At 43.6% G+C, this 25,358-nt stretch overlaps 5 protein-coding genes across 7 annotated transcripts; 1 reads left to right on the top strand and 4 right to left on the bottom strand.

The window, feature by feature from the left end:
• Positions 1–1,386: 1,386 nt before the first annotated feature.
• Positions 1,387–4,129, top strand: LOC135595434 (proteasome subunit beta type-2-B-like). Its single transcript, XM_065086327.1, has 3 exons — positions 1,387–1,602; positions 1,708–1,831; positions 3,556–4,129. Exons 1-3 carry the CDS (start codon positions 1,445–1,447, stop codon positions 3,886–3,888), a joined length of 615 nt encoding a protein of 204 aa, XP_064942399.1. The 5' UTR covers positions 1,387–1,444; the 3' UTR covers positions 3,889–4,129.
• Positions 4,130–5,832: 1,703 nt separating this feature from the next.
• On the bottom strand, positions 5,833–6,392 carry LOC135594757 (uncharacterized). Its single transcript, XM_065085267.1, has 2 exons — positions 6,059–6,392; positions 5,833–5,858 (listed from the first exon to the last, which is right to left on the bottom strand). The coding sequence occupies exons 1-2, from the start codon at positions 6,390–6,392 to the stop codon at positions 5,833–5,835; spliced, it is 360 nt and encodes a 119-aa protein (XP_064941339.1).
• Positions 6,393–7,355: 963 nt separating this feature from the next.
• LOC135595433 (TATA-box-binding protein 1-like) lies at positions 7,356–12,825 on the bottom strand. 3 transcript variants are annotated; one of them, XM_065086326.1, is made up of 9 exons: positions 12,382–12,605; positions 12,034–12,121; positions 10,812–10,883; positions 9,636–9,686; positions 9,432–9,476; positions 9,234–9,326; positions 8,764–8,865; positions 8,608–8,679; positions 7,356–7,455 (listed from the first exon to the last, which is right to left on the bottom strand). In XM_065086326.1, exons 1-9 carry the CDS (start codon positions 12,465–12,467, stop codon positions 7,438–7,440), a joined length of 627 nt encoding a protein of 208 aa, XP_064942398.1. In that variant the 5' UTR covers positions 12,468–12,605; the 3' UTR covers positions 7,356–7,437. The 3 variants fall into 3 exon arrangements, with proteins under 3 accessions (XP_064942398.1, XP_064942397.1, XP_064942396.1); XM_065086325.1 differs by lacking the exon at positions 7,356–7,455 and adding an exon at positions 12,696–12,825 and having other exon boundaries at positions 8,224–8,679; positions 12,382–12,488; XM_065086324.1 differs by lacking the exon at positions 7,356–7,455 and having other exon boundaries at positions 8,224–8,679.
• A 2,911-nt stretch (positions 12,826–15,736) lies between these two features.
• LOC104000379 (cation/calcium exchanger 1-like) lies at positions 15,737–17,645 on the bottom strand. The gene has a single exon (XM_009422407.3). It carries the CDS (start codon positions 17,527–17,529, stop codon positions 15,850–15,852), a length of 1,680 nt encoding a protein of 559 aa, XP_009420682.2. The 5' UTR covers positions 17,530–17,645; the 3' UTR covers positions 15,737–15,849.
• A 3,499-nt stretch (positions 17,646–21,144) lies between these two features.
• LOC135595432 (multiple C2 domain and transmembrane region protein 14-like) lies at positions 21,145–24,547 on the bottom strand. The gene has a single exon (XM_065086323.1). It carries the CDS (start codon positions 24,377–24,379, stop codon positions 21,320–21,322), a length of 3,060 nt encoding a protein of 1,019 aa, XP_064942395.1. The 5' UTR covers positions 24,380–24,547; the 3' UTR covers positions 21,145–21,319.
• Positions 24,548–25,358: the final 811 nt, after the last annotated feature.

Genomic DNA, 25,358 nt, shown 5'->3' with positions numbered 1-25,358 from the left:
AAAATATAAATATTTTCTATGCAAAATCATGCTTTACAAATCAATGTAGCTATAGAAAGACTTGAAAAGATATTATTACAGCTATTATATTCCTTTTCCTTTATTTTTTTCATGATTTAAATGTTATAATATAAAATCTTGGCAAAAAAATATCATATAACAAACCCAAAAAAACTTAAGATATCATGATTCATTATTATCATTATACTACTGTTCACAAAACAAGAGTCCAAAATGCAAAAGGGGGGAGAGATAGGGAAACAAAACATGGGACCAGCGCCAACCCACACAAGGAGTCTTCTGCTCTCTTTTGTCTCTCTTTCTCATCTCTCTTTCCACTTTCTGTAATGTACTGTAACAGCTGCAGGAAATGGAGGGGTGTGGAAACAAGTGAGCCAAACATTATTGCTTTCCAGACTGCATAAGACCATTGGAGTTGTTGATATGAGATAATGTTAAATGATATGATATGATGTGAGATATAACATATGCAATTGCAAAGAATGAGGGGAGACCAGATTTGGTCATATCTCTTCCATAGCATATTTTTCTTTGGCATTCACTTTGGATTTTTTTTCTCTTCACATGTTGGTTTGAAACCAAGTGTTCAAATCGAATCGAATCGATTTGGTCTAAACTGATTTATCAATAATTTAATTTTAAAAATATAAATAATTATAATTTGAGAGGATACTCTTCGTCGATTTATTTAATCGATTCAAACCAAATCAAACTGGCTGGAAAAAAAAAACAGTTTTTTTAAGTTTGTATTTTAATCTCAAACTGAACCATTTTTTTAGTTGGATTCAATTTAGCCCTTAATATTACGGTTCGAAAGTGTTTGAACACTCATAGTTTGGATATATGGATTTTATTAGATCAAAATTATATCATATAATATTATCATTATTTTTAGTTAATCAAAATTTCGTCATGCTAAACCCTTATATTATAGTGTACCGAATGTGCGTATTTCTTATCATATCCTCTTATTAAGACACTTAATGTGATGTCATTCGAGATTATTTTTACATAAAAATAAAATGAGAACGACACCATTAAACATAGATTGAATATGAAAAATATATTCGTCTTAAATTGGAACAAATCACTGAATTATAATTTGCCAATGCTGAGTTTACAAACAAGATAGATGGATCCATCTTTTTGTATTGCTTTCAATCATATAGAAAGAACCCAAGTTGACCTTTCCCCCTAATTTAGGAATTGGGTTCAGCCACACCCCTTCAAATCCGAATCCGAGCCCAAGCCCAAGCCCATATCCGAATTGGGTCTCGCCCTTGCACCCGACCCGGCCCACATTGCCTTGTGCCCCAAGTCTCTCCGATTTGGGCAACTCGATCGCTTGCGACACTATTAAGCCTCCTTCGCCTCCTCTTTCACCGACTACGGAGAGAGAGAGGGAGAGAGAGATCGAGAAGAAATGGAGTGCGTGTTCGGGCTGGTAGGCGACGGCTTCGCGTTGGTGGCGGCGGACACTTCCGCGGTTCACAGCATCCTCGTCCACAAGTCCAACGAGGACAAGGTCATGATCCTCGACTCCCATAAGCTCCTCGGCGCCTCCGGCGAGGCCGGCGACCGGTCCGTTCCCATCCCCTTAATCTTTCATTTGTTTTTCTCTTCTCGCTCTTCGTCGGTCCGTGCCCTCTGATTCGCCGGCCGACGGCCGTGATCTGTGTGTGGCAGGGTGCAGTTCACCGAGTACATCCAGAAGAACGTCCACCTCTACGAGTTCCGGAATGGCATCCCGCTTACCACCGCCGCCACTGCCAACTTCACCCGCGGCGAGCTTGCCATCGCCCTCCGCAAGGTCCGTCCTTCTTACCCCGTTTGCCCTCCTTCTAGGGTTTCCATTCGATATATCGATCCTTGATCTGTCGTTTGTGATGCGATGCGCAATTTTCCTCTTTTCTTTTTTCTATTTAGGGAAAACCGAATCAACAAAATTTCTTTCTTCTTTCTTTTTCGTGACGTAGATTGTTGATTGGTAAGACAATGTGGTTGACCATTGAAATCGAAGCCAACTAAGTGATTTGAGCGACCAAATCAGTTATGAGATTGTGGGATTATCGGTCTTTTAGTGTCAGCTCTCTTTCTTAGTTATGTCTTTAAGGTTATTTGTGATTTACATGACTAGGGTGATGATATAATTGGGTAGGTTGTTCTCTAGATACGAGTGATTTAGGTGCTTAAGTTTTGAGAACTGCAAGTGATCATTTTGGAGTTGAGATTCTATTAGCTAGAAAAGAATTAGATGATTATGCCATTAACTCATTTGCAACACAAAGTTGTGGGTTTGTTTGAAGTCAGAATTGGAGAAACTGCATCTAGAGCAGGTTAGTGGTCATGAGTTTGAAGTAAAAGTTGGCAAAATAATATACTAAAATGGGAAAACCTTTTCAGAGTTTCATGTTAATTACCAGCATTTTCCATAAAATCTGAGCTTTAAATCAGTGCATGAAAGAAAAAGTAAAGATAGATTTGCTTGATGTTAAATTTGTGTGTTATATTTAAGCAAAATGCACACAACATGCTTCTAAAAGAGGTTAGTGTCAGGAGTTATAACCAAAACCTCATGCCATCAACCAAAATGGAATAATCTCTTTCAGAGTTTCAAGTTAACCACTAATTTTGCCTTAGCATTTGAGCTTTCATCAAAAATTGGAAAAAGAAACTAAAAATAGGACTGCTCGAGTCACTCAGCAGCTGCCAAATCTCAAACAACATAGAGATCTGAGGCAACCTCCACTGCAGCTTAACATTGGCCTGCAAAAACATCCCTTATTTACAATGTTGAACCTTTATTGGAACCCATGCAAGAGTCTCTTAATTTTACAAATTTCTTTTTCACCACAAAACACTTTTATAACTTTGCTTTTTTTTGTTATCTCAACCACCTTTGCTGAATCTCTTTGACCTTTGGTGGCTGCAAACTATCTAGATACCTGTTAGACATGGAAGTCGTCAATGGATTTGTCAGCATAAGGAGTTCTCTTCATTAAGCCATAGAATCTTACAAGTTTGCGTTAATTTTACCAGGTTTAAGAAGTTTTTGGTTCCACGTTAGTAAATCAGTATCACAAAAATGTGCCTTCCTAAGTGATAATATCTTAATAATTTATTTTCTCCAATATGCTTACCCCACTTTTGTTTAGCATAGTTTTTGTTCGCGCTATATATTGTTTTAGATAGACAATGGTAGTTATCTTGCTACTTCCTTTTAGAAAAAAGTTACTCTTTCCCATATAATTATTCCGTAACTATGTATGCTAGATGCTTATAACTGGACTTGAATCTTCGACCACTTAACCGCATATGAAATTCACTAGAGATAATTATCCTGATACTCGATACGTGAGTAACTTTCTCATTAGTAAGTAGTATGTAATGATGAGTTTCATATCACATCTTGTAAGTACCGATCTCTTGTTTTCGAGAATCTGCTTTTGTAATTATTCAATTGTTTTATAATCAGTGTTTTTTTGGGATCGGATGTCATGAATTTTAAGCCTTATTGTCTTCTTGGTTTCCCAGAATCCATATTTTGTTAATATTTTGCTGGCTGGATATGACAAGAATATTGGCCCATCTCTCTACTATATCGATTACATTGCTACTCTCCACAAAGTTGACAAGGGCGCATTTGGTTATGGATCCTATTTTACATTATCGATGATGGACCGACATTACAAGAGCGGGATGTCATTAGAGGAAGCTATTGACTTAGTTGACAAGTGTATCATTGAAATCCGATCCAGACTGGTTGTTGCTCCTCCAAACTTTGTGATCAAGATTGTCGACAAGGATGGAGCTAGAGAATATGCTTGGCGTGAATCAATCAAAGATGCAGGTGTTTCTGCAGCCTGAGATGGTTACTATGTTTCCTCAAGCAGGTTAACCCACCTGGACTATATGGCTGATGAGATCGTGTACGCCAATTTGTGGTCCGGACATGATTTGATGTGGTGTTAGTTTTAAATGCTCTTCTCCTTTTTGTGTTCATCAAACTCGTACTTTTTCACAATCGCAAATCCATACTATCTTGAAACAAGGGCGAGTTATTTGCGACAGAAAGTATTTTAGTCAAAGTAATTTGCTTATTTGCTTATTTCCTTTCGAGTACTGTTTCGGTGTAGCTGAATTATCTAATGTTTCATGACATCGTTCACTGATAACTTGCTGAATTATTTCCCACTCCTACTCTTATCAGCCATTGTCAACCAGTAATTCAAGGTGAATCTCAAATGTTTCATTGTGAGTTGGTTTTGACCTTAAACAAGTGGAAATCGGCAAGGAAGGATTCATTGTGTCCACAGTATATGTTTGAACCTTTCAATGTGATTGATTCATGTTGGATTCATTAAGTCCTCCAAGCAAACGTAACTCTTTCAGCACCCCCATCATCTTCACTTGGCTGGCCATGAGAGTGATAGCTCGGACTGATCGGATTAATGTGATCTCATAATGTAATGGATGAAGGATTGTATTGTTAGCATATCATTGTCGTTCTTCGTTTTTAGTGTGTAGTGATAGGTCTCTTCAGCGGTATCTGTGCGACAGAGGAGTCATAGTTGACCGGTCTGAACCGACTTCTCCTAATCGACTGTTCATTGGAGAATGGATACAAGAAATTATGCAGATAAGCAATCTTGTAGTAGATCTGTTTCCGACGTGGAGCTTAGTCAGCGTAAGAGAGAAGGTTAAGGTTGGAGGTAAAATATCATCTCATTTAATAGAAAAGAATGCGATGAACTGCTCGCTGAAAGAGACCATTAAACGTTCTGATGTGGATAAGAACCTGCAATTTAATTTCTGTCACAGTCCCCCTTTCACATGTCACTGACTCAAAATAATCCAAAAAATTTGGTCAAAATGATAAGAAATTTCAAAGGGGAATTGAGAAACTAATTCCATCTCATGTATGTTTGATGTGATGAAGCCTTGGATGGGTTGCAAATAATCCAATATCCTCAACAACAACAAAAAAAGAATCTTTTACTTTGGCTTAATTCACTGGGGAAAAAAATAAGGAATCTAAAACTTTTGTCCATGCCTCCTTTTCTTCTAGTGACTTCTTGTGATCTTTTCCATCTCATGAACAATGTTTGATTCTGAGGAACACATTACTGCAGTAGGTGGGGGTAATGGCAGCAGATGCTTTCTCTGTTAGTGACACCAGCAACTCCTTTTATTAGGTAAATGGAACATGGTCAATGATTTGCAAGTAGAAGCAATCATGCTTCCTCACTGTGGAACCTAATGGGCACTGATTGATGCAACAATGGGGCTCTTGTTGCCTTACTTTATAATCAACCTGGCCTTTGCATCATGATGATTTCAAGGCCACTTAGACACCTTGATTACCAAATCTAAATGGGGCAGCATTTAGATTTTGTTCCTCAAATCTTTTCAGCATTGTTTGTTGTCATACACAGCTACATAATCCAATAATACATAAGGAGGGGAAATCTGAGTGCTCAGAATTCAGGCTTTGGATTAGGAACAAACAAAAGTTTAAAATATTTCCAATAAATTATTAGTGCCCAAATTGAAATAACTGAAATTTTACATAAATGAAGAGAAAGGAACAAATCAGTACAAAGTGTCCAGAAAAAGGGTATCAGAAGTAAAGGTAAATAAAAGGCTTTTCAGAATTGTCCAATGAAAGTTTTGATGAAGAGTCAGTCAGTCAGTCAGAATCTGGTAATTGGAACATAAATAATTTGTATTTCCATGGAAAATAATAAAAAGGTTTTTGATTGGCCATCAACGCATCAGAAACTAGACTTCTCATCACTCATCAGACAAAGCTCAGTCATTCAATTCAAATGCAACACCTGCAAATGTATTGAAACATTCATGCAATCCTCAGAATGTGTCTGCTTCATTGAGCAAATCCTCTTTTCATTGCAGAGAAGCAGCACGACAAAGGAAACAAAGAAGAGAAATGAAAGAAAAGAAACTTCTCAGCCACAAAAAGCTAAGACTACTCAGTAGAACAACGCTGAGTTCTCCTCTCCTACTTGAGATGAGTTACCCATCCTTCCATATTTCTTTGGAGATGCTACTGCAGGTGGCTTCGATGTAGATTCGTACTCTCCGGACCTCCTCCTCAGCATCTGTCTCATGCCATCAGCCACCCCAACTGCTGGATTCGACGTAGATTTACTGCAGAAGAACATGTGATCCCTTATAGCCTCCTCCACTGCATTGCTCTTCTTCCTCTCCCTGCTTGACTCATCTCTCACCACCTCAGAGCAGAGTCCACACAGCCATTTGCCGTCGAAACTGGCCTTCACACTTCTTATGTAGCCCTCGGTGCATTCCTCTTGCAGCCCGCAGCACTCACACTTGACTGACTCAACCTCCATGGCTACTCCTGCTTTCTTTGGAGGGGAACTTAGTATGTGAATTATGGTGTTTAAGTAGTGATAGCTAGTGAGTGGGTGCTGTTGGAAGGGAAGGCTTAATGTAGGAGAAATTTTATAGCTGGAAGAAATATAAGCTTGATTTGCACCATGTTTTTATGGTGGGACATGAAAACTTATCCTTGCATTAAAGACAGGAAATGGAATTGGATTTGGGGAACTGCACCAACAAGTCACTAGTCTTCTTGCACTTCTGTAGGGCAATCTATTTGAACCACTGTTTCAGTTTTCCAAAAGATTTGTTGACTTGAGTAAAAAGTACCAACTGCCTCATAAATTGGCCAAGTGATGACTAGAATTTTCTTTCCTCCCTTTGTGTCTTTAGGGTGTATCTTATCTTTTCAATACATTTCAAAAGAAATATCTTGCCACAATGGACCAGATAAGGCCAAGAGATAGATTTTTGTGTCTTCTGTATCAAAGAAAGGGTGTATCTTTTTAAGACATTTCACAAGAAATATCTTGCCACAATGGACTAGATAAGGCCAAGAGATAGATTTTATGATGAAGTGTCATAACTTGGCAACAGAGTAGGGTGTAATCATTTACTTTAATGATCTGTACAGTGATTTATTTCAACAGAACGGAAATGGGTAAGTTAGATTGGCTATTCAGACTCAGAAAATTTCTCTTGATGATGAAAGGAAACCAAAGGCTGCATTATCAATTGGCTATCTACATTTCCAGTCAATGAATGCTTGAGATCATGAATTGGTCTTATGCTGGAGATGAGCCAAATGACAAATCAGAGTAAGTAGTGACTCTACAGATTTTTCTGTCATGTAGAATCAAAAGCCCAAAGCAACAATTTTTTAACAAGAGAAGTGACTTTTATTGATTATAATTTGTACGATAAAATTCTACACAAACTCTCAATAAGAACCAGAATTCACAAGTCTTTAATGAGCTCTAGCATCTACCTAAACGATCCTTCATATGTACAGTCGATGGATTATAGCAACTTATCAAAAGGCCACTTGGACCTGCTTCATTGTCCTGATTGTGTCTGCATACAACGATATAATGGAAATGAGAATTTACTAAAATATCATAAGAGATAAATTTGGTGGGAAAGGGAAAAGAAAAAGGAATTTAGAAGATCTTTCATGAACTGAAAAATAAACATAACCATGAGGCGGAGAAAAGAGAAATCCATTAGTGAGACATTCTAGATATGTTTCCAATACCCAACTCCAATAAACTGTAAGAAAAGTCTTCGTCATGGCTATTGGAATGATAATGGCAACCATGTTTTTAATTAAACAGTTCACCAAACTACATACACACAATGCATCAATCAGCAAATGCACCACAGAAACATGTATGAATATAAAAGATGCAGCAGTTGTGGTCAAAGACCACTCCAACAATACTGGAAAAACTAATATTGACTTATCATGGAAGCAAAAACACAAAAGAACTAAAATTATCTGCTGATGTTGATGATTTTGGATTATAAGTAACCATCTCTGCAGACTTCTTTTGAGTATCTTCACCAATTGCATAGCAATAAACGTTTGAAAGTATTTAAAGATGCTTCATCAAACAAAAGATTAAAGTATAGCTAACAGCATTACTGACAGATGGTTCCATTTCTACCAATGGCTATAAATCATTTGTTGAAACGGTTTCAAGCAACACCAAATTCTATGCTTGGCCTAGCAGGAGCAGGAGCGAGAGTGGGAGGCGCGAGCGGCAACAGTGGCAGCGTTTGCGAGCAGCGACAGCGGCGAGCGGCGACAGCGGCAGCATTTGCGAGCAGTGACAGCGGCGAGCAGCGGGATCGGGATCGGGAGCGGCAGCGACGTGGGTTAGGGTTTGGTTGTCACTTATAGCAGTTTTAGTTGATTCGATTGAACCAACTAACCATCGGAGACCGAACCAGGACCGAACCAGAGCTAAAATCCTGGTTCGGTCGCCTTGGTTAACCCAGGCGCTCGCCCGAAGTGCCCAGCGCCTGGGCTCGGGCAAGCGCCCAGGCGGCGCCTGTTTGAAGCGCGCCGCCTGGGAGATTAGCGATGCGCTCGGGCCTCGCCTCGCCTCGCCCGAGCGCCTTTTTAAATCGCTGATTATCACTAGGCCAATATTGTTTTGAGTCACACAAGTTTTCTATTTTAATGTGAGCATGCACATATTGTATTGCAACAATCTTCCATACCGTTGATATCTTCATGAATTCTTTAAGGACTGGATAGATACTCTCGAATGCAGTGTATATGTCATCTCTCACCTAAATCAGATCAAATATCATGAATAAAGGTGTAGATATCTATAATGCAACGTTACATTTGAATTTTAGCATTGAGAACATCACCTTCGCACCAGTGAGGACAATCTTTCCGGAAACAAAAATGAGAAGTACAACCTTTGGTTGTTTCATCCGATAGATCAGACCAGGAAAGAGCTCTGGTTCATACTGTTAATAGGCAACAAGCAGCTGCTCTCAGAAAAAAAGACCCACAATGTGTAAGACTATAAGTGCGATAAGGAAGCAAATGTTACAAAACTCTGTTGGTTCATCATATTTGATATAGTATCAACCTCAGGAGAGCAATTACATGTGTTCATACTGGAGTTAGTTTAATAGATGCAGCATCCTGATTTTGACCAACCTACTAATTTAGATTGATTAATAACCCATGAGCATGGTATCTGGGCCTAAAGTGGGAATAGTATAATGTGTTTGCACTATGAAACCAAAGAAAATTGGAATGGAGAAGAAGAAACCGTATGAAGATACAACTGAAATAAATTTTTCTTGAGCGTATAAAAGAATGAACTTACAGTACAGAAAGATTGATGAGAATAGGCAAGGCCCTCAAGCCTTATAGGAAATTTTACATCGCATGAACCAACAATGTTCTGGATCTTGAAATTCTATATGCCACAACGAAAAACAATAGAAATCTAAGGAGATATAATATAAAAAAAGGGAGGGGGAAAGTAGAAAACACCAGGAACTTCAATTACATGACTAAATACCTCAAATTTAACTGGGAAACCTATCTTCTGGATGATACGAGCATACTGAAAACCAGAAGAAGTGATAACATCAGTGATTTTAATGATAATAATCTAACATTGCTCTTTGCACAGGTTACAAACCAGCTAATAAACTCTAAAATTCATACTGTAAGCATAAGGTCCAATTTTGAGAATGGATAATATCATCAAAGTAATCACTACCTTCCGCGCTGCAAGGTTTGATTGCTGCTCGCTCTTTGCTCCTGTACAAACCTGACAAAAAGAGCAAAATCTTCATTGTAATCCTCATCATAGATCACAAGCACCAATGTTTTATCAAAGGATAAAAAGATCATGAAAGATGATAGATTCTTTAACTGAAATAGTAACATGAGTTTCCAATATCACTCAGAGATATTACACTGGAGCAAATTTATTTAGTTTATCCAATTGTATATTAAACAAACCTAAGGTTGAGATAATCTGAATCTGAGAGTACTCACGGCAATGTCAACAGAATAAGAACTAGCTAGGCATAATTTTTAAAGTTCTGTTAACCCAAGAAAAGCTCATTCCTTCACAGTTTTATCAACAAAAACAAGATCAAAAATGAAAAACCAAGGCAAATTCTAGGAAATACTATGTTAAAAGATATGTTCACAAATCATAATTAAATCCTATAATTCAGAGATTAGCACTCAAGGGATACAAAAAAAGCCTATAATCGTAAACCTTCAGATATGCAATTTTTTGCATGGTTATAAACCTTAAGACAACAGAAATTACATCATATAAGATAAAAATACAAGAAAAGCAAGAACTGTGTATTGCAAATGCCAATCAATTAAATTAGCATGACATTCTTTTGTTACTTGTCCATGATGCATAAGGGAAGCACTTTTTTAGAGGTCATGATTTCAATGTATGTTTAAACAAAAAATTGCAGCTCTCATTTTACCAAAAGATTGAAGGTTCGAAACTTCATCTGACCAAAGTAACATTGTTATTCTATACTTATCGTTTTCTTTTATGCCATTTAAGCCAAACATACATATGATACAAATATTTCACAAGGGCGCAGGACCAGGTTATCTTTGTATTTTAACAGATACTTTATTCTTTTCCTGTTCAAACACCAGCTTTGCAAGTTTTGCAGCATGATAATGTCCTTAACAAACAAAAAGAGCAAAAGCAGGTAGAGAGTTCTTGCGTAAAACTTTTTTTCTTCTTGCATGAAGCAGAAAAATTCTAACTACCAACAGAAATAAGCAACATGAGTAACAATTATGATAGCATAACATCATGGCATAAACCATTATAATAAAAAATACTATAACCAAAGAGAACAAATTAGGTAAGAAAAAAGTGATGTATATGTACATAATAAGTTCCGCCTACCATTTTTCCAGATGCAAATACCAAAGCTGTGGTTTTCGGATCTCTTATTCTCATAATGACTGCAGCAAAACGCTAAAATAGCACAAAAAAGAAAAAAAAAAATCAAACAGCAAATCTTAGCACAAATCAATTAATGTTAAAGGTAAAAACAATGATGCTCAAATTAAAAGAAACCAATGGATGGTCACAAACATATAAGAATCTACATATAAGTTCCATGAAATTATCACTCAAATAATGGGCCAAAAGATCACTTAGAAAGGATGTCAAGATATTTGTTCTAAGCTCTATCAAGTAATTTTTGTCAACTAAGATTACTTGTGCCATATAATGGTCATTAAACTTGAAATCTTGAGATGATTATTAATTAAGTCAAGTTTTGTTGAACAGTCATAGTCAAAAGTATGCATCTCAAACTGAAGTTTGAAGTTTGTTTACTAGAGGTAGAGATTCTTAATCAATAATCCAAATCACAAGCAAAGAATTTAGGAATATTCAGTATGCTTTCTTTAAAAGACTGATATGCAGATATCAAATAAGCCATATAATGGCTGTAATATTTGTGCCAAATAATGGTCAATAAACTTGAAATCTTGAGATGATTATTAATTAAGTCAAGTTTTGTTTAACAGTCATAGTATATGCATCTCAAACTGACATGAACTCTACACAATGCAAATATGCTTCTGGATTTGAGAACATTATGTAAGACTCAAAAGTTTGAAGCTTGTTTACTAGAGGTAGAGATTCTTAATCAATAATCCAAATCACAAGCAAAGAACTTAGGAATATTCAGTATGCTTTCTTTAAAAGACATATATGCAGATATCAAATAAGCCATATAATAATGGCCATTATATTTGTGCCAAATAATGGTCAATAAACTTGAAATCTTGAGATGATTATTAATTAAGTCAAGTTTTGTTTAACAGTCATAGTATATGCATCTCAAACTGACATGAACTCTACACAATGCAGATATGCTTCTGGATTTGAGAACATTATATAAGACTCAAAAGTTTGAAGCTTGTTTACTAGAGGTAGAGATTCCTAATCAATAGGCCAAATCACAAGCAAAGAATTTGGGAATCTCGTTTTCAGTATGCTTTCTTTAAAAAGACAAAAAACTCAGTTAGGATCGAGAAACATAGTGAAGCAACCAGTAAATCACAAAACGAAAAATAATATGCTTCATGATCTTGAACAATTTTTTTCTGCATACCTTGGGATTGTACTCTGCATTTCGAGCCTGAATAGCTATGGCTGGAAGGTCCAACCTACAGTCCAAATTTACCGTCGAAACAATATTCCTAAAAAAGACCAACGAACCATATAGGAAGAGCCCATGGACATCTAGTAAAATAGTTATGCAGTAAAGATAACAGAATATTTGCAAATTGTTCATATAAATACCGGGCGTCAGACACTGCTGCTAAGTTCTTGAGGTCCGTGTAGCCCATGATTCATAAACTTTGATATTTTCAAAACATATGAAACTTTTCTTCCGCAATCAAATTATAGTACTAACTAAATAATTTTCTCTGGAAAGAGATGGAAGCAAGGAACTTACTGAAATCTGGGAACAATGCCAGACGGATGCAGAGAGAGATCAACGGGCTGGCTTTCCTCCAAGCTCTGACCAACCATATTCTCCATTTCCAAAAACCTACCTTTCCCCTATGAGATCACACTTGTGCTTCAAAACTCTCAAAAAACCCTCAAATTCTCAACTAAAACGACCTGATTCAATCAAAATATTCCTCCAATAGTAACAGCGTGTCAGAAAAAAACCGATCTTTGCCAAGGAATACGGATGTTCCAACAATCGGAAACCGAACCCATCGACAATCTCGAAGAATTTATTTACTGGCTCCAAGAACGTACTTGTTGCGCAAATCCAGGGTTCCAAGGTAGTGACCTCTCCAGGTATAAACCACTGGAGAAACCGAAAAGAGTAGATGAATTTTGGGGAAGCGGAAGAGACGTATAGGGTTTTGATTTCGTCTCGAGGAGGAAGCCGAGGCGGGAAGGCGCGCGGAGTTTCGTAGTTGGGGTGGGTACGTATACACCTCGACCGGGTTGAACGCCGCCAACCCGCTAGATTTCGGGTCGAGGAAGCATCGGAGGATCCGTTTGATGAGGATAATAATTGCGATAAGACTCGTGACATCAGCTGCACCAGATGAGGCATCACGCCTCTGTTGATTTGATGAGGCACCTGGTCAACGTGGATCGGAACGCCTACCAAGACGCATTAATGCCTTGTTCAGGTTTCATCCCTCACGCCATACCAACGATAATGTCGGATGTTACCAGAAGTACGGTCCTGCTCCCTGCGAGCCAGCACATCAGGTAACAGTAATTCTCACTATAAAAACCCTCGCGCTCCGAGAGGGAAAAAGAGGAGACATAGAGAACTTAGCCAAAGAAACCCCCTGCGACTATCCACTAACTTGATCGTCGAAGGGGTCGGGTCGAGCTCCCCAACCCAACCTTTGTGTAGGTGCGAAGGCAGAGGTCGTCTACTAAAGGCGCATGCGGGGGTTCTCTCCCGATGAAATGGCGACCCCGTCCCGATCGGACCAACGCAATCGGCCGCCTCAACGGTCTCGGGAAACGTCCCAGGGAGATCCCCTATCATTCGGATCCGAACTAAGCCGCGACAACCCCGAGGCCACGGCTTTAAGTTGTTTACACCAACACTGTTAAGCTATAATGTTATTCTTATTCCATTGCGGGTCAGATCTCTGATATGGGAATCAGACATTTAACCGAGTCCTATTCTTATTTTGATTACGTATTAGGTATCTATTTTTATTATATTTCTTTAAATATTAATGATGGGAAGAAGAAAATGGTTATTTCGAAATAAAAAAAATTCTCAAGATTTTTGTTTGAATTATTTTTAATAAATAAATGATATACTGTAACAAATAAAAATAAAAATATAGAAAATATATTAAATAGAAATATAGATAATATAAATGGTTAACGATAATAAAATTTTACCTGATTTCAGCATGGAATAAAAGAAAAAGATATAAAATTCTTTCTTATTTATTGCTTTTGGCCACTCTGCACAACACAAGTGTTGCGCACTGATCCAAAAGTGGTGTACGTCTTTTTTGACACAACAATCACTGTATGAAACACAAAAATACTGTACATACAAGGACAGAAAGGATCGGAAAAGAAAGATAATACAATTCGAGGTAAAAGGCAAAGGAAATGACAAGAATCTATGGATGTTTCTGAACTTATCTGTGAAGATTTGCCACAGGAAACTTCTAAGTTTCTTCGACCACACGCAATCAAAGAGGCTGCTGGTACCACTTACTGCCGAACAAAAACAGGTTTTGGGGCCTTATCTGGTACTTCAAATTGAAGGAGCAGATGGGAAGCAGCAGCAAAACCCAAGGTTAAATTGTTTTCTTGTGCATGGATCTGAGAGCATTCAAGAGAGATCCAAGTGATCGGTTCACTGTTGTGAATAGATTTCAGAATGCAGTTCACTATTTACAATGACTTGTAGATCAGTAGTATATCGCTTGAACATTAACATCTCCATGTGTTGGATCACAAAAGATAGCTACGACGAGGAGCACCAAAGCACACGGGAAATCATGGTTCTGAGTGCATTCAGATACGCAACACGTCATGACTTGGACATTGCAGCCGATAAACCAGACTGCAAGAATCACTGTCAGCCCTCTGCGCTGCAGAAACACCATCGGTGGCCAATGGCATTTAGATCCTGTTAGATCCTGTTGTACGAATCAGCAGAACAAAGGGACGAGCGACAATGGTTGCCATGCCATTATGTGATCCAAACAAGACAAGTTGTTTTCTGTAGCATCCAGGTAGGGAGGCGATCTTTTCTGAGAGCCCACAAAACATTCCTTGTAAGACCTCCTATGAGTGCATTGATATGAATGGTAAAACCTGAGTTCTCTGACAATGATCTGTATGAACATATAGAAAGATATTATTACAAAACCATATGAAATAAACACTTTGATAAAAGATGAAGTGGGCCTGTTTCTTGTGTCATATATCAGTCAAAACAATGAACTATGACCGTGAGGGGGGTAAGTAACAACAAATCAGCATACAGAAAAGGTCACTCTTATCTAAGTTTGGCTTTCTTTAGGTGACGGGATATCAAGGCTTTATAGCTCATGCATGACAGGTCTTCATCATGTAAGCAGTTCATTAACCTTTGTGCAGCGGAGAAGCTAATTTATGTTGGATAAGAGAGAGAGAGAGAGGGTGAGAGAGAGAGAGAGAGTAGCAGAGCCAGGCAACAAGATTCCCTGCCATTTCTTGTTGTTTTGCCTGGTAGATATCATCACCATAATAACTGTATCATGGTTGAGGTTTTTTTAAGCGAAGGATTTCGGCGTGCATGCATGAATTTTCAAAGTCTGAAGCCTGAAACGCCCTGCAAAATTCCATTCCACTGACGACGACGGCGAATACGACGACGATGAGCCTTGATATCGACGTGCATTTGTGGCATGTTCTGTTCATAGGCAGAAGCTACGAGACAGAGAAGAGCTGGAGTGTTCGTGACGTTAGGGCACATGATGCAGCCCCCACACGTCTCACTCGATTAGCACACTTGTGTCCAAGCATTTGCGACAATTTCGCCCCATCCTATCTTGTCATTTGTAGCAAATAAACAAAGTACAGTATTCTCGCTCCGATCTTTGCATTTCAACACTGAAAACTATGCTTTACACACACAGAGAGAGAGAGAGAGCGAGAGAGAGTATAAGCTGTGTGCTTCTTTCATCTGTAGCAAATAAGCAACAGAAGTGTTACATTAACTCTACTATGATCTTTACATTTAAGTGATGCATTGTGATCTTATGTGATTGATTTCTTCTACCACGCAGAGAGAGAGAGAGAGAGAGAGAGAGAGAGAGAGAGAGAGAGAGAGAGAGTATAAACTGTTCAGGTGATCAAAACCAAAAGTCTAACATCTCCTACATCAAGTCAAGTACATAGAAGAACACCCGGAGAGCCGATCGCCTGCTTAAACTACTTGCACCAGCACAAGGCTTTGGGAGAGCCTGAGAGACAAAAAACAGAAATAGATGACCAAGAGGCCAACTCCCACCACCTTATCCAGCTTCATCCCCTTCCTCGGCAGCATCACCAGAGCCCACAGCAAGCCCCCAATCATGAACCCCAGGATCTCGAACAGCGCACTGCCCACTGGGATCACAAACGAATCTGGATGCACCGCCCAAGCTGACACCACCAGGGATAGCCCTAGGCCTGCCAGTGTGTTGAAGATGGGCCCCGCGTAGCACCCTGACATCGCAATCTGGGCCCCGTCCTGACCCCCGCTCGTGGCCATTGCCACATTGGCTATCAGGTCTCCGATGGAGTTCCCCCATGCTAGCACCGTCAGCCCCAAGATTGCAGGACTCACTCCGAAGATGAAACCTAAGGACACCAACAGTCCTACCAGCTCCTCGGCAATGATGTAAGTCCAGAGAACACTCATCAAGAACCCCCCTGCCAACCAAGGGAACAAGAACTTCTTTGGAGGGCTCTCCTTCATGGTGGTGTGCAGTGCAATGAGCCCCAGAACTATGCCCACCAGGCCTCCATAGAGATAGATGGTGAAGCTCTCTTTCGAGCCTCTCTTGGAGTTCCACAGTGCTGCCACAAAGATGGGCGCCAGTGTGGCTGAAGTCACTGCGTACGTCCTCGACCACCTCTCCTCTGATACATCTGGTATGGTTAGCCTCCTTGGAAGGTAGAGAGGCATGTCCATGAGGTAGAGGAAGCACTTCAGGTATTGCGACGCCGTGGAGTTGAGCATCAGGGAGCTTGCCGAGTCCTGTGGCTCCTCTTCTTCTCCCTCGGGCCACGCCTCCTTCGCCGCGGTCACCGGATCGTTGAGCTCCTCCTTCTCCAGGATGGGCATGGCGAGGTCTTCGTACTTCTCGCCGCAGAAGTGCGTCACTGACACGATGGAGACGTAGACGAAGTACAGGGACGTGAAGGCCATTGCACCCCAGATGTTGATCCTGCCAACAAGCAGGATGGCGAAGAGAGACGACAGCACGACGACGAAGAAGCACACGTCGCGGATGAAGCTCGAGCGATCGATGCGCACCGCCGCCGCGCGGGGGGACGAGCCTGCGGAGAGGTTGATGATGCCGACGACGACGCATGACACGAAGAAGGCGCCACCCAGGACGCTGCTGAGCCCCACCTCGCCGGAGCCCGAGCGGAACGAGACAATGCTGGCAAGCACGTCAGGCGAGCCGTTCCCCAGCGACAAGAGCGTCACGCCGGCAATGGCCGGAGACAGGTTAAGCACCCTCGACAGGTTCTCCACCGAGGAGCAGAAGTACTGCGAGGCCGTGTTGCCCAGCAAGTAGAACAGAATCAGAAGCCACAGAGCCAGCAGCACATACCCAAACGGAGGGTGACTGCCGCAAAGGCAGTAGTAAAGCTGGAGGTAGTTGACATAGCCCTGAGACAAGCAGGGGTGATGGCTCTTGATGTAGAGGCACTTGGAATGATGGTCTTTTAGCTTGTGAAGCCCGGCGCAGCCAGGTGGCTTGGCGGTCTGAGTGCTCGTGACATGGAAGGAGGTGGTCGGAGAACGGATATGGGATGTCAAGAAGAAGCACAAGAGGAGGAGGAAGGAAGTGTTGACGAAGGCCTTCAAGTTATCTGAGAGCACAAATGCCATCAGGGCACGCTTCCTTGTTTCCAAAAGATGAGGAGAAAGGCTTTTATATCCTCAGGTGAGTCGAAAGATCATTGGAGGAGCTAAGAGGAAGAAAGGATCTTCTTTGTTTACCTCCAAGGCATCACCCGAGGTGCATGAAAAGCTTCGGATTCTTGAAGCTTTATAGCCCTGAGTTCTTTGCGCAGCAAAAGCATTACGGTGCAAGGTACAGAATTATTATAACACTACGTGAAGAACGAGAGGATCGATTGTGTCACCAGGTTCAGAGTACAACTTGCAGTTGAGTCCATGGCCGAGCACTTGTTGGCCATCGAGAAGCAGCTACACGGATCTGCAATGTGCTCAGCTCGGCCATTCGTGGGCAGTGCTGTCGCTTGTTCTGGGGCTGTGCTGCTGATGGCAGGAAGAGTGCGAGGGTGAATGGAGTCATGTTACACGTGAGAGTCACTTGTTGCCTCCCCTGTCGATTGTTAAAACGTTGTGTTTTATTTGGCCAGAACAGATATGCGATGTTTCCAGGAAATTGCCTACACCTCAAACCCATCAATGTTTAGGAGAAACAAATAACAGCGAGAGCTACAACACATGATGAACACAGCAGTTCCATAAATGACTTGTTGCCACTGTTGCCACAACACGACAGTTATGTGGTACAAGGATCAGCACAGGGTCGGCATCATGCACCACTGTATCTCATAAAAGGGCCAATTTAGTGTTACATCGATGTCCACATCGCACAAATTTTTCTGAAATTTACAGACCGTTGTTTAGCTCCAATACTGCTGCTTCAAGCCAAGAAAACAGTGAGGAACAGTGAGACCGTTCATAGATTCGGTTTGTTATAAGATGGAAATGATTTAATACTGCCCATTGGTTGTCCAGATTAGAAATGACACTGCTGATTTAGGATTGATCATGAGATTAAGTCGAACAAGTAGTAGGGAGTCTTGTCCGTGACTTCATACATGGAGGAAGCCAATCATCTGCATCCACCTTTGTTTTGTAGGCTCGTGAACAGAGATTTCTTCTCATGGTGGATTTGATGAAACTTTGATGGTGTTTTCCTAGGCCACAAGTTCTTTTCCACATACATGCATCTTCAGAGAATATGAAAACATAAAGAATGAATCTTTATTTGATGCTCATCAGTTGTATATACTCATTCAGATTAGATGTTTTTCTTGTATGATGAATTCAGTGTTCTCCTATCTCCCAAGTTCTTTTGTGCTTGTGTTATTGGAGAACATGGAAAGGGGAATTCGAGAGCATTGTCAGAGATGCAGAATGATTTCATCAGTTTAGAGCTGGGGTTTGTTCTTGTTGGTGATAACTAGCGAAATTGGTACTTGCAAGTTGCATCAATCTTTCACATGAATACTCAAATGGTTGCTGATTTCAGCTTCTCCAGGCCCACAGAGACCTTCATTTTCTCCTCAGGAACTGGTTCTGAGTCACTGTGAAAGGAAGTCAAATGGCAATTGAGAGAGTGAATTCTAAAAGATATGTATGACAAACTGATACTTCTTTTTCTCTTGCATGTACATGCCATTGGAGAACAAGAAGAAAGCTCCTATTATACAATATCTGAAGTCTTGTTGTTCCTAATGATTAATATCCATGTGGACTTTCAGACCATTGCAGGTTTGTGCTCATCATGCAGACCTTTTATTTTGTGTTTCTTCCACAGATCTCAAATTCTAATTGGCCATCTTCACCCTGATTCTAGATTCAGAAACTTGTCCTCATTGTGCAGAATAAGCTTTTGTTTGGTTTTCTCCCCCTTTTTTGTCTGAATGGCTGCAGCTTTAATATTATCTGAGTTGCAGTTTGATTGTTTCAGAATGTTGACATCTCTTTGCCTAGTGTTGACTACTTGATCTGCTCCAAACAAGAGCACAATGTCCAATTATACTCTCCAATTTTCCTGCAATTAATTACATATCAACTATGCCATGAGACTTGACTGGATCTTTGCAAATAGAAAGACCAAAGATAGAACTCTCCACCAGATCCTCACATATAGAAAGACCTTCAAAAATTATGATCATGCACAAGAATCAGATCTAGCTTAATTCATAGTAGTTCTCTGAGCTGCCTGACCTGATCATTACACACCTTTGTTTGAAGTAATCAGGGCAATAATATCTTTTTAGCTAGAGATAATGAATGTGAAATTCTCAACTCAAATTGGAGGTAATGAATTGAATTTTTGTAATTATTTTTTAAAGTAGTTCAAATATATTCAGTTTTAGTTACTGAAATGTCATGGCTCCTATCTCAGATCAACTTTTCTAGGCTGTCAAATACAGAGAGCTCCAGTGGTCAACATGATCTACAGAGAAAACAAAACTTATCTTATCCAGAAGCTTCTTTTCTAGTCAACACCAAACAAATGATGAGATCACAATTGCTTCTTTTCCAGTCAACACTGAACTACATGCTCACAATCTTCACCATTGAATGATGAATATGAAAGACAAATAGTTTTACAGATATATGAACCTCAAGAAACACAGACTGTTGCTGGAAAATCTTGACTTGGACTTTGAGGATCAACCTTGATCACATCCATCTTTATCTCCTCTTGATCACTTTCTTTTCAGATATTTCCTCTGAGACTTTGAACTTTTAGGCATTTCTTTCTAATATTCACAGGAGAAACACAAGCAAGAAGAGAAAGCTGGAATAGTATCATCTCAGGTCTTCCTTCATCTTTCATCACTTATTAGTGCTAATCGACTCTCATTGTTTAAGCTATTCGAACAAAATAAATCAACTTGAATTAGCCTAATCCGATTAATTATTTTCTCTAGGAGGCCAGCCCAATATCATCAGCACTTGACAACCCAGGATGAGGAACTAAGATTTGGTGCATAAGCTTGGTCTGTGTTAATTAACTTATCATGTCAGGAATCTTGGTCTGTTGTGGATCTGGAGATGGAAATGGATGCTAAAGATATGATATGTATACTCTGAACTTATTCCACCTGTGGCTTCTTCTCAATGCAGCAAAATTCTTTTTTGGCTAAGATTGCTGGACACTTGATGCACACAATTGGATGACAAAGAAGAAGAAGAACTATGTATAGTTTCTTTTGAGATCAAAATACAAGACTAAGAAAACCTTGTGCAGAATGGATGATACTCTTAAATGAGCCATCATCTGGCAGAACTGACCTTTCTTGAAAGTAGCAGACAGGGAGCATATGGCTGTTTCATTTTCTAATTAATGATCTACTTGCTGCTCTCTGCCTGCAGAGCTCAGAAGGCACATGAGGAGGTCTCATGCTGCTCTTTTCTGCAGTGTGGTAGAAAGGTAGAAGAAAGATGGTTTGCTTACTGTTTGTTTTAGTGTATGCATTAGATTTTGGTGGAACAAAGAGAGTAAGAAGACATGCCAACTTGATTTGCCTTGAATTCCTAATCGGTATGGGGTTGTCATCTTTAAGCAAAGGACTTCACATCATCCCCCCACCAAACCCCATTATGTCTCGACATGGCTGTGAATTCCCATGCGCGCCCATTCAATGCACCATGTAACAACCAACGGTCAACAAATTCAAATAATATAATAATAATAATAATTTCCATCATTTTACACCTCAACGGTCGATAGCGGTACCAAACATTCATCTTATCTTTCTTGCTAAGGAATATAAAATATAGCATATGGGTTTATTTAATTTAATACTGGCATTAGAAGATGGAGAGGTAAATAAATAAAATAATCACAAGCATATATCATAGGGGGTGGGAACTATGGATCCGGATCCGTTTCTTGTCGGATATTCTAGAGGATCCGGTCCGACAGTGGCGGCAGGCGCCGGAAGAAGTTGAACCCGGCCGACGGCATGTCCCCGCGGAACCTCGGGTGGCGCAGGTAGTAGAAGCCGGCGAACAGCAGGAGCACCCGGAACGGCACCGCGTACAGCACGATCGACGACAGTACGCAGAAGGCGGCGAAGATGCCGGTGGCGCGCGGGTCGTGCCACCCGAGGAGGGCCTCCACCCGCTCCCCTTGTGCCGCCACGTCCCCCAGCAGCGTCTGCGCCCGCCCCGCCAGCGCCCGCAGCCTGTCGTACCGCAGCCGGACCAAGTCCGCCGGCCGCGACGATGGGAACACGTCGAACTCCTCGTCCAGCTCGTCCGGCCCCACCGCGTCCACCTGCGACAGCCGGGGGTCCATCCCGGCGGGCCCCCGCGGACGGGCGCGGTACCGCCACACCAGCACCAGGAAGAGGTAGAGCGCCGCCGTGGGGAGGATGACCTGCGGGCAGAGCACCGCGGCGGCCAGCAGCACGTGAACCAGCGCCGTGGTCGGAGGGTGCGACCAGGTGCGAACCCCGTGGACCCACCGCGCCGCCGCGGCCGCTCGAGTGAGCCCGCCCACCACGCGCGCCCAGTTGGTCCGGCTCCGGCGCACGCTCCACGTGTGGGCGTCTGTGTCGAGCATGTGGTGCACCACCTCGGGGCCGAGCGGGGGCTCGGAGCGGGAGAGCCGGGCGGCGACGAGGCGCATCGCGGTGTGCCGCAGCGCGTCCTGCTGCGCCGGGGCCAGCGGGCGGACGTAGTGCATGCGCGGGAGCATCGGGCTGCCGTACGTCTGCAGCAGGCTGAGCCACGACGGACAGCTGAATCGGATCGCCAGCTCGATCTCGCCCATCTTCTTCGCCCCGGCCGGCTGGACCGCGGTCAGCGCATACGAGTTCACGTAGACTCGGTTCGTGTCCAGGGTCGAGAGCCGGATGCGGACCTTCCCGATACGGGCATCCTTGACCGGGGGTTTACTGCTGCCGCTCCCGCCGGCCTCGGCCGGTCGGAAGCGGGAGTTGTCGAAGACGCCGATGGTAAGGACGGTGCAGGGGTCGAACACGTCCCACGCGTACTGCTCGTTCCACCGCGGATTGAACTGGTCGAGGATGGTCCGTGTGCGCGCCCACTTGGGCCCGTATTTGAGCACCACGTAGGCGTCGGTGGACCCGCTTGCGCCGCCCTGCGTCGCCGGCTTCATTGGAACCAGGTTGGTGGCCCCGCGGACGCCCACCTCGAGCAGGCCGACGGGGGGCTTGGAGAGCTGCTTGGAGGCGGCGCGGACGTCGCTGGCCACGTGTGCGGCTTCGTCCAGCACGTGGTAGCCGCCCTCCAGGCAGACGCGAACGTGAAGCCGGCCGACGTACGGGCGGCCCTCGTCATCGCCGGCAAGATTGAGCCACCGGGCCGGCGGTTCCGCGCGGTCGTCCAGTCGGCGGTGGATGGAGGAGAGCGGGACCTTGGTGTGGCCAACCGGCTGGCCGGCAGTTGCATCCTCGAGGACGACGGTCAGGAAGGGATCGAACGGCTCGGCGGCGACGAAGACGAGGTCCTCGTTCCAGGTCGGGTTGGCCGAGCTGGAGCTGGTGACGAGTGGGGCACGGCCGGTCCTGAAGACCTGCCCGCAGAGCTGGCCCTTGACGAGGATCTCAGGTCCGGTGGCGCCACCCGATATCGGCAACTTGGTGTCAGGGGCGGGAGGGAGGTGGAGGTCCTGCGTCTGGATCACCGTTAGCCGGAGGTACCACAGTTTGGGAGAGAGGTAGGCCTTAGAGCGGGTGTGCACGTTGAGGCCGCCGGAATCCGATTGCCACGCCTCCTGGAACGCCTCGTCGACCTGCGTCCCGACCCACACGGCGAGCATGACGTCATTCCCCGGTGCCGCCGTTGGTTCCGGCGTGGAGGCCTCGAGGGTATACCATTGGGGCGCCAGGGGGGAGTCCGGCGGCGACCGCTTCGGGATTTCCTGGAGGTCAAAACAGACGGAGCCGAGGCTCACGTCTTCGGCGGGCTTGTCTCCGTCCTTCTTCTCCTCGTGCACGAACACCTCAAGGGCCGTGGAGTTGAGGTTCTCCTTGTGGAACGCGAAGACCTGGTCCCAGTCCGCTGACCTGACGATCCGGGTGCGCACGCTGTGGCTGCCGATGACCACCTGCGCATAGACGGGCCGGCCTTCCGCGCCGCCATGCTTCGCCTTCAGGACGCGGACGAAGAGGTAGGGCACGCGGTCCACGAGGTCGTACGAGCTGGAGGGGCGCTCGCCGGCGAAAGGGCGGATTTCGAGGTCGCTGAGGCCCAATGGGTGCGAGTCCTTGGCCGGGGTGGCCGGCGGCGTCGGCGCTGGCAAAGGTGGTGCCTTCTGCTTGTCCTCCTTAGGTTTACCGGCGTCGGTGCTGGCCGGAGCGGCCTCCGTGGGCTTTGTCTTCTCGGGTTGTTTCTTCTTCTCCTCGTCCTTGGAAGCAGGGGCGGCCTTCTCGTCTGTTTTGGTCTTCTCTGGCTTCTTTGCCTCATCCGTTTTCTTTGCTTCCTCGGGCTTCTTCTCCTCTTCCGCCGCCGGTTTCTTGTCCTCGGCAACCGGCGGAGCCTCTGGCTTGGCCTCGGTAGCCGGAGCCTCATCGGCGGCCGGGGGAGGAGCCTCGTCAATGTAACTCACGCGGAGGCCGAGCTCACCCTTCACCTGGGAGAAGACGCTCCTCTTCTCCAAGGGGTAGTAGATGAGGGCCTCAGAGCCGGCCTTGGCGAAGCTGGTGCCGGAGATCTTGACCTTCCCGAGGAAGGTGTTCCGCTTGCCGGTCTTCTTGTCGTTGTAGACGTTGAGCTCCAGGGTCTCGGCGGCCATTGACTCGGGGTCGTGCACTAGGAACTCGAGCTTCTCGTCCCATTGGGGGTTGAGGTCCCGGAGCCGCGTCTTGGTCCGCCGCCGCTGCCCGTCGAAGTCCACCATCACGTAGGCGCTGGCCGTCCCTTGCCCGTCCTTGGGCATCAGGTTCCGCGCATTGCACACCTCCACCACCAGTCTCCGGTTCCCTCCGTCCGCCATTCTCCTCCAGCACCAACCTCACCACCACCTCCGATATCAACTGCCTCGGTATCACGCTTCTTCTTCTCCAAAACTCTCAGCTTTCCTTTGAAATTCCCACGTCTTCTTCTCCAACGGAAAGAAGCAGAGAGCGACAGCGAGCGAGAGAGCTTTTCGACGGAATCCGACCGTTTCTGTGCGAGCGAGTGGAGAGGCGAGAACACGCGGAGCTTAAAAAGAGCACGGAAGAGTGCCACGTCACGGAAATACACGTCAGATTAGTATAGCATCCACGTGGAGACATCTCGGAGTGCGGAGCAGCCGACAAGTTGTGTCAGGCCGTGGGATCCAAACGAAAAGTGATCCCAGATCCCATCCAATTAAGATCCCCTGTTCCTTCCCTGGTATTACGGTTCTGCCACTACGGCTCAACGGTCGCGTGAGCACGTGTGACGTGTCCATTATCGCAGGGGTACCGATGTAATTTAGAACAAGAAGTCAGGGAAGATCCGTGCCCCAGAGAGAGAGACGGAGAGAGAGTAAATGCGTTGCATGAAGGGCTTTTTGGCTTGCTCAGTTGGTTGGCTTATGTGAGCTCAGATAGAACGAGAGAGAGAGAGAGAGAATAAGGTGAACAGTGAGCCTTTTTTTTTTGGCTGAGAGAGAGATGGAGGTGATGGGGAGAATAATGAGGAGATGGCCATTCTGAATGCTGTCTGTAAATATGAACGTTGGCTTGGTTGTGGCATACATTAAATTCTTCACCGTAAAGACTTGCATGCAGGACTACGAAAATACTAAAACTCATACCACCCTGTCCCATTTGTTTCTTTCAGCTCATCAAATGTATTCCTTTCACCTTACTAGCCAAGAACAGCACTGCAGCTGAACTCCAGCAGAGGTGATGCTGCAGGGCTTCTGCAGTGGAGGTTTAATACATGGGGAATACAAAAGAATGACCTCAACGGCTGATTCAACGACAGGTTTGTCGGTGTGCTTT

The sequence above is a fragment of the Musa acuminata genome, chromosome BXJ1-10 (genome assembly GCF_036884655.1).
Source record: "Musa acuminata AAA Group cultivar baxijiao chromosome BXJ1-10, Cavendish_Baxijiao_AAA, whole genome shotgun sequence".
NCBI lineage: Eukaryota > Viridiplantae > Streptophyta > Magnoliopsida > Zingiberales > Musaceae > Musa > Musa acuminata.
This window is presented reverse-complemented; position numbering and strand designations above follow the sequence as displayed.